This window comes from Pararge aegeria, chromosome 11 (genome assembly GCF_905163445.1).
Source record: "Pararge aegeria chromosome 11, ilParAegt1.1, whole genome shotgun sequence".
NCBI lineage: Eukaryota > Metazoa > Arthropoda > Insecta > Lepidoptera > Nymphalidae > Pararge > Pararge aegeria.
The window spans coordinates 14,776,916-14,786,338 of NC_053190.1; the positions used below are offsets into that span (position 1 = coordinate 14,776,916).

The window sequence follows — 9,423 nt, forward strand, 5'->3', positions numbered from 1 at the left end:
AGTGTAGATTTAGACTTCGCATGCTTTTGAGATCATTATGGATGACTCTTAGGCATACTGGTTTTTAACGATGATTTCTTTAACGGCTTAAGCAAGTGAAATTGAATTACTAAAATCGCACAAAACTCTGAACCTGGAAGAGATGACTTTTATCCTTAACTACGCAATAAACATGTTTAAATTAAAAAAAAAAAAAAAACAGTGCTTGCTGGGGATCGAACTCGGTCCCATCCAAAGTGGAAGGCAAATTCTTACACACTAGGTTGTCGCCACTCAAATTCAAAGTAACTAGGAATATTCATAGAAAATGTAATGTTTACATTTCAAGAAGTTCTACTACGACGTCTTATGAAAAAGCTGTTTAAATATAAATGACCGAATGGATTAAGAGTGAACCGGTCTTATTTTTAGTTCTAGTTGTTTTTTTCAAGATGCGCTGCGGATGCGGCGATTATGGTTTATTAAATATGCAGTGCAGTGCTTCGAAAGTTCCGCAGCAATATTATTTAACATTTTCCATTTTGTATTTATGAAAAATTATAAAAGGCATTAAAATATTAAAGTTTAAAAAGCCAAGCTATTTAAACATACTTAAGAGATCTTTAGCACACCCAATAATTTTAATTCTTCTTATCTACGAGCAATTATACCTAATATACGTTCAAAAATACATAATTAAAATTTTTTCCGTTAACCATCATTGTACCATGTACTCTGGTACAATGTTTGTAGGTTAACCACTGTACCAGATTTTCTACCTTAAACTACCATTGTACTTTAGTACAATCAGTGGCGTGCATAGGGTATGCACCGGGTATGCAGACGATATAAAATGAAGAAAATCTCCATTACAGAACCTCTGTATGACTTCTTTTAGTAATTAATATACTATTAGCCTTCTGTGGTACCACGTATAACATAACAACAACAACAACAAACAAACAACATATTTATATATCTAACAACACGTTAAAAAAGCTATGCAACATTATTACTCTGTTAACTCACTCAGTCCAAGTAAAGATTAGTTCTTGCCTAACACAACGTCGCACTTACCACACGTTCGTTTTGATTTCTTCACCGAACCTCTGTATAATTTTCATTATATAATGAGTAGTTATATATATATTTCATATATATATAACTACTCATTAAAGAAGCTATGCAACATGATAAGTCAGTTAACTCACTAGCGTAAGTATTGATTAGCGCTTGTGAGGCTTCAGTTATTGCGGTTTGCTAGCGTACTGAACGCCTGTTGTAGTGTAAGAGTCAATGAGTTCAAAGTACTAATATAAGCTAACTACTTTATTTAACTAACCTGATTGTTAGGATAAGCATAATAAACTCATTTAACGCAGTAATTGTTGAAATATTGCTTGGCGCTTGAGACTTCAAAGAATTGCATTAGCTTTACGGACGCTAGCAATAATGTGTTGCATTGTAACACAGTTATAGGCTTTTTTTTGTGATAGAACATAAGAATATCTTGTTTAACAATATACCTAATTAACTCAAGCAATGTATAACAGTCTAAATAAAAAATCAGTTTTTAGGATAGAATGTGATTGGAACTGCGTAATATGTATTTGTGAATATAATAGGCATGCAGCGAAATCATGTTTTTTTTTAAGTTGTATAGTACGATGATGCTGAAATAACCATATAATTCTAAGCAAAGTATTGTACGAACCGTTCTTTAAAATTTAAGAAATTGAAGAATTTACGAGTATATAAATACGGTGTAGGAAAATAATGATGATTTTTTCGTGTCCTATAAAAAATTAAAGATTATTCGCTACTATAAACAAAATTTTGTCAGCTCTCAGTGTATATAGTTACTGTTATATTAGATCAGGCGTTATTGGATTAGAAAATATGGTTGTGTTTCGTTCAGTTTTCAGCGCGCGTTCTTGCAATAATATTGTATAGTCACATAGTTTCTCTACGTTCTTAAATTATGTTCAGTTGAAAGAGTGTCGTATGTAATAGTTTGAAATATACCATGATATGATTAGAAATTGAAAGATTCGCTAAGAAATTAATTCAGGTGATTTAAATACAGTAAGTGTGATGTTTTTTTTACTATATATAATGTTACTTTAATTTTTTTTTTTTTTTTACAATTTAGTATAGTAGTCTTGCTTGACTCACTTCCTAATGCCGAGATACGTAATGTCTATGATACGATACCTATATCTAAAAACGAGTTGGTGAGCAGTGAGAAGCGAGTTTTCAATTCAAATACTTCTCGGTGAATATAAACGAGTGTGCGAACCGTACGAGCGACATATAATTCTCTACCAAGCTAGTCTTTTAGCGAGTATCGCTAAGCAAGTTTTATCTTGATTAGTTCTAGTCGATTCTACAAACTATCAAGCAGTAGCGCCTCACAGCAAGTCCAGTTGCAATTTCAACCCTCAAAGAGTTTAAAATTTAACCAGGCTCGAAGAGGTAATTATAGATGAATAATAATAATAAATAATAGATACAATAAATATTTAATATTTATTATTATTATTATTATGACTTAATATCTTCTTTTCTTCTATCTTCTATATATATATAATGAAAATGGTCTTCGTTTGAGGCTCAATCACGCCTAAACCACTGATCGTATCGACATGAAACTAGCACCATTCGATGCGAAATTTTTCCTAGATGGTTTATGGCTATCTATTTTTTGAATTCCAACATTCCTTCATTTTTTTATTGCTGTTTTACTTTTATGAACATTTATCCCGCTAATAAAAACAAAAGATAAGCATTTTCTCTTGATTCTTTTGTTTTCATGGATTTCAACAGAGTGTATTAAACGGATTATGGTTTTTTACATTCAGCTAAGAATCTACTCACGGTAGTGGAGAACGGATGGACCATTTGGGCTTTTTTTTATCTTCAGAATTGTCAGGAGAAAGTTTTGTATGTAAGAAAATTTTAAAAAAGCCCGATAAAAAGTTAAAAATTTCGATGATAATCGAAGAATTCCCATCTATATAGTCACTCACCACGAAATCTCGGGAACCATAAGACTTAGAAACGTGAAACTTGGTAGGAATATTACTTTTGCTATGTAGAGGTCAGCTATGAATAGATTTTAAGAAATTCATTCCCCAAAGGGGATTGCGGGGGCGTTAACAATTAACAATTCCCGTTTTTAAACTATAGCTCCTATAGACTTCAAATTTGGTAGGAATCTTCTGTAAGAGGTGTAGAAATAGGCTATGAACGAATTTTACGATAGCTCACCCCACAGGGGGTTGCGGGGGTGGGTATTAACAATTAATATTTTTAATTTTCCAGCTAAAGCTCCTACAAGCTCCAAATTTTGTAGGAATTTTCTATAAGTGATGTAAAAATGATTTATGAACAAATTTTACGATATCCCACCCCAAAGAAGATTGCGGGGGCGTTAACAATGAAAATTTTCAATTTCCAAGCGATAGCTCCTATAGACTCCAATTTAGTGAGAGTGTTCTATATGTAATACAAAAATGATCTTCGAGCGGATTTTACAATGAATCACCTCCAATAAGGTTCGCGGGGGTGGGTGTTAACAATTAAAAATTTCAATTTCGAAATATAGCTTCTAAAAATTCTAAATATGGTAGGAATCTTTTATTATTCACATAAAGAACATCTCAAAATGGATTTCAATAAAGTCTACTTCCGACAGGAATTGCGGGGGTGGGTGTTAAAATCTAAAATTTTTATTTCTAACCTGTAACTTCTACAGACTCCAAATTTGGTGGGGATCTTCGTGTATGTAGGGATATTCGTGTATCTCCTTACAACAATCGTCTTTTTGGCAGCGGAGAAAAAGTCATTGAGAGGTTTCAAAAACTTAACTTTACATGTAGCTATCCAATCAACGGACTAAGAATTTTACATTCATTTTACTTTTGCAGACTACATAACCGACGAATTCTTTTATTGCGGGATCGCGGAAATGTAACAGATTAAAATGAATGCATTTTCCAAGCACATGAGATGTGGAAAAGAAATTTAGTTACTTATTCCAATAGAATTCATAAAAAACATGCACAATTAATTTTCTATAAAAAATTGATGTCACGGAGAAAATTTTAGTTAACAGAAAATTCGTCGCACTTGAACCTAGACGGATTTCAACTTCACATATGACACTTGCAATGACTTAAACTTAAACTTTCAATGCTCATTTCAAATTTTTTTCTTCATGTCAATTATTATTAATTTTTGGAAGAAAGGCACGGAAATGTTATAATGATTGCACATTGAAAGTTACAATAAATATTAGTGAGAAAAATCACCTGGATGAAAGATACAGGCTAAATAGATGGAATTTGGAATTTGAGTAAGTCTAAACAATATCGATGCTTACAGTTCTATCCGCGGGGCCTATTTATGTTCATACAAAAATAAAAAAAAAGGAGAATAATAAAAATATGAAAAAAATAAATAAAAATGAAACATAAAATGTAATTTATTTCCTTTTTCAATTCGCCCAGCGAAGCGGGCTGGAAACGGCTAGTTAAATAATAAATATGTATTAACCACAATAAATAAATTACAAAATACTGCAAGAGAACAAAGAAAAAGAAAAAAAAAATACAATAATTTAGTATGTTGCTTCGTTGTGGTCAACGGGTCACGTACTCAGCTCTGTGTCGCAGCACCATTAATGCTTTAAAATCCATATAATATCTAGTTGGCTTAGTGGTGCATATTACATCACGGGATAACAGTCCATTGCTGGAGTACTGGCTTCTTCCAAAACGAGGAATTGCTCCTATCGCAGTAGATGGTAGTAGTAGCACAGAGGATGCTGCTGTTTGTTCAACACCTGCGGGAGAAGAAGGGTAGTGAAAGCTGTATGGTCTGATCTGCTCTCAATACATGGCACATTAAGAGGCTGATGATAAATATCCCTAGTGCTGTAAATACGCATTATAGCAACTATACTGCATTGAAGCTTTAAATCTTTTTTTTTTATACAGAGAAAATGCCTGACGCATACCACTCCGTTGGGGGAAACGGAGTAGTTATGTGGGACTTGCACCCACTAAAAACTCTGTGTGTCCCTCGATAGACCTATAAGTGAGAGCACGGGGTTCACTTGCGTATTCACCGCACTCTCGCCAAGGTTTTCACCCCCCAGTGCATGGCGGGTCCTATCATCAATGGCCTGAACGCTGCCAAATCCTCCAGAGAGGCGTGCGCTACACGGCACGTCACCTTCTTAGGCCTGTCATTAGTTGGGTGACAAACTTCACCTTTAATTCGCCACCCGCGAGCCTACAAAACTTTAACTCTTGTTTTTGTATTAAATATCTTGGATCGTGTAAGAATCAATCTTTAATATGTTACAAATAATATTATTACAGCGTGATAAAATTCCGGTAGCTAACTCACTAATGAAATTAAAACGGGTGCATTGATATCAGCGCTTGAGGGGTTCCGATGAATACGGTTCGTTAACGTTCCAAACGCCAGTGAAGTTATATTGGATCCGCCGATATTTGATTAGGACGCGCGGCGGTTTGTTTCTAGTGTATACCGAGCTTTCGATTTGATTGTTACTTTTCAGTGTTTCGCTTACAACATTTTGCTCTTAAAGAATATAGGGCACTGTTTGGACAAAGAAAGTTCTCTGAGTTTTTTTCTATCTCATTACCCGAAATTATCGAAATAAAATATTCTGACCGCGATGTAAAACCGCGCTCAGTTCTAAAAGTTGTTATCATAATAATATGATAATGATTTACAACGAATTGCCTAAAGCTATTGAAGATATTACCATTTTTGAAATTAAAGGGAAATTTCCTGTCTGGTTGGTTGATAAATGCTATTATTCAGTAAGAGAGTTCTTGGATAACGAAATATAATTTATTTAGGTACTAATTTAATTTATATGTTATTTTCAATTGACAATCCATGATTATAATCATTCCACAGAGTAAAACTAATAACATTTTTATTATATTTAGTCGACATTTGATTTTTAAATTAACTAGTTATTGTTTGAATGAATTTGTGTAAATTAAGATTTGCACGTCTTAGTTTTTGACTTTACAAGTAATGTAAATAAAAGAATTGAATTGGGTATTCTTTCCTGGAGTGGAGAATGCCCGAACTAATTAATATCCTCGGCATGTTTCTCGTGCTGGCTTTGCTAGACCTGTTGTTTAAGCTCGAGGCAATCTCAAATGACGATATCAGAGTTAGTTTACCTATTTATTTATTAAAGAATAAGTCCTAGCCAGCTTATGTGAGCTAAGCAATCTTACTTTCCAACTAATATCAATCAATTTCTGTTTATTATTACAGATACACAGGCATGAGGAAGTTAAAACACAACAATGGCCCGGCAAAGCGATCAGTGAAATCTAATACTGCATCTAAAACGGAAAAGGCCCCTCCGAAACTCGATTCGATAGATGACGATGACCAAGGGTTCGGGGGTTGGCTAAGGTTAGTTAATATATTTTTTTTGGTCGCGGATGTGTGCGTAAGCCTAACAAAACCTTTGCTTCCCTCCGTGGCGAAGAGGCATCCATGAGGCTTTCCCCACGAAAAAAAAAAAGTTTAGTTAATATTTTCACATAAATTAATGCAGGAAAAAACGGAACGCGTCCTTAACATTTTATTATCATCGTGAAGCGCACAAACCCTCATTGGAGTAAAGTGGTGGGTGTACGCTCTGGAACCTTCACTCTTACGAGAGTAGAAACATTAGCCCAGTAAAGACTAATGTAATTAACGGAGGATAGAGTTTAACTTTAAAGTTACAGTGATTCAACAAAGGCATTCTTAGCCTTAGTAATAGGATAAAACTATTTTCTCCACTTTACAAGAAGCGGGAAGTTGCTTGGCTTTCATCCAATAACAACTTGATAGGATCAAGTTAGAATTGACAAGAAATGGCTTCTAGAACTGTACCTAATGCTATAAAGTCTACAACGTGCAATTAGATATTTTCAAGACTCGACATTTGTCGAGCTTTTACGGAAAATTATTAGAATGCTCTTCTCCGAATTACTTTTACGGAAAATTATTAGAATGCTCATCTCCGGATTACTGAGTGCTGAATTCGGCTTCCAGCTTGGGGCAAAAACTGCAACGGATCGGACTTTTGGGCCCATAATTTGTTAGTACCAGCGCGGATTTAGGAAATCGGCACTGTCCAATCCCTGCCTCTAGTAAAAAAAGTTAATGCCAAAAACAAGATGTGTTACAAAAAAACTCAACATCGGTATCTATACTGTTGAGTTTGTCCATCGAATTTTCTGAAGCAAAGCGTACTGAAAATGAAACAAAGAATGAACATAAACATAGACCGCCGACTGGCGCAGTGCACAGCGATCCTGCTTTCTGAGTCCACGGCCGTGGGTTCGATTCCCACTACTGGAAAATGTTTGTTTGAGCATGAATGTTTTTCAGTGTCTGGGTGCTTATATGTATATTCTATGTACCTATTTATGTATATTATTCATAAAAATATTCATCAGTCATCTTAGTACCCATAACACAAGCTACGCTTACTTTGGGGCTAGATGTGTGTTAAGTCGAAGTATATTATTATTATTATTATTATAAACATGATTGCGCAACACGGAATAAAATTATCACGTCTAGACTAGCTCAGTCATGTGACAAAATATTATCTTTATAGATCGACCGAAGGCGTGGAGAATATGAGACTGTTCGTTATTGCGAACACCATTGTTCTGCTCACAACTCTCGCGTACCCTCACATGCAACTGATGATTGAAATTATATCCGAGGCGGTTTACGGCCCGGACGGTATCTTTTAACATATACAAGAATATAAAGGCATGAAACATATCAATTTTACTGCAAAAAGCAATAAAGGACTTCGCCGAGCTCTATGTTAACGTAATATTTGAAATGATAAGTTCAATGGTCGTGTTCTGTCTAATCATGTAGACGAGGTATGTATTATGATTATAATATAGCATTATCTGCATTAATAAATCATTTTGGTATACCCACACACAGTGGCGTGCATAGAGGGTATGCACAGGGTATGCAGATGATATAAAATGAAGAAAATCTTAAGTACGAGTTATAAAAAACTTAAGGATAGGCTTTGTAAGAGTTATAAATAGCCTAACCTCAAGTATTATATACAGCTCGTACTGGAGATTTTCTTCCTTTTATATCATCTGCGTACCCTGTGCATACCAGTAGTTAAACCAATCGGGACATGACATCGTAATATTTTAATAATCGTATTGACTGAACCTACCATTAGTGAAATAAAAAAAAACGATGAAAATTAACACCTCATCCAGTATTTCTACTGGGTTTGATTTAAATACAACGGTTATAATTTAGAAATTTTATTGATATAAAATTGAAATTGAATGCATTTTCTTAACATCTTAAAATTATAATAATTGGTTGGATCACGAGTACATGTTCTGTTATGATAAACGAAAATGGAGCCTAAAAGAATCGCACGAAAAAATAGTTTCAGTTTGTATCTTTCAGCTTTTTGAAACACATTAAATATGTTGAACATCTTTCGCAGTACTCAGTGGAAGGTACAAATTCAAATTCAAATTCATTTATTTCAAGTAGGCCTACTTTATAAGCACTTTTGAAACGTCAAGTATGTATGTTTGTGTGACTCTACCACCGGTTCAGAAAGCAGATTCTACCGAGAAGAGCCGGCAAGAAACTCAGTAGTTGCTCTTTTCCTATATCAACATTTACAATCATTTTGCTATCTTGCGGGAAATGGCTGCTTCCATTCTACCTTGTCATTGAGGAATTCATCAAATGTATAGTAACCTCGCTGTACTAGATGCGTTTTTACACATTTTTTAAATGTATGCATTGGTAGGTCAAGAATATCCTTACGCTCAGTGATTTCACGCTTAGATACGTTTTTAAGCTGCACGTGCAATAATCTTCTTATAAAAAGGCTCTTTAAAATACCTAATTAAATATTTTCATCCAACTTTTGTATTTTCAGGAGGAAAACCATTCTTCTCGGAACCCTATTATAAGGTCAGACCGAGTTTCACGTACGCCCATTTGTATTGTCTTATATTGTTAATTGTGTTGACTCAGCGTGAAATATATCAGACATGACTTCGAGCCGGTATTTGGACAATTTTTCTTGAGACATACAATATAATAAGGTTAGATAAACTGCTTCTATTGAATAAATATAATACAATTTAATATCTAATGAGTACTCCTAATATTTATATTTTCGTTAATTTAGTATTTTTTGTACGAGTAATAAAAATATAATGTTTCAAATATTATCTATGATGTTTTATAATTTAGAGGTTAATAATAATATTTTTTAAGAATTTTAAAGAGTTTTGTAACCATGTTAAGTATCGTAGTTAGATTGGTATTTTCCATGGGTGTTATTATATGGTATTCTATGAACGTATGGTCTAT

The 9,423-nt window shown here is 34.0% G+C and overlaps 1 protein-coding gene across 1 annotated transcript; it reads left to right on the top strand.

Annotated features, from left to right (window-relative positions):
• Window positions 1-1,151: 1,151 nt before the first annotated feature.
• Window positions 1,152-9,206, top strand: LOC120627481. Its single transcript, XM_039895485.1, has 4 exons — window positions 1,152-1,194; window positions 6,310-6,453; window positions 7,655-7,934; window positions 8,984-9,206. Exons 1-3 carry the CDS (start codon window positions 1,163-1,165, stop codon window positions 7,794-7,796), a joined length of 318 nt encoding a protein of 105 aa, XP_039751419.1. The 5' UTR covers window positions 1,152-1,162; the 3' UTR covers window positions 7,797-7,934; window positions 8,984-9,206.
• The last annotated feature ends 217 nt before the right edge of the window (window positions 9,207-9,423 follow it).

Excerpts from the sequence above, each read along its gene's own strand:
- LOC120627481 (XM_039895485.1), top strand. The coding sequence starts at position 1,163 with ATGCAACATGATAAGTCAGTTAACTCACTAGC. Across the intron at positions 1,195-6,309 it reads AAGTCAGTTAACTCACTAGC|ATACACAGGCATGAGGAAGT; the intron begins GTAAGTATTGAT and ends TTATTATTACAG. Across the intron at positions 6,454-7,654 it reads GGGTTCGGGGGTTGGCTAAG|ATCGACCGAAGGCGTGGAGA; the intron begins GTTAGTTAATAT and ends TTATCTTTATAG.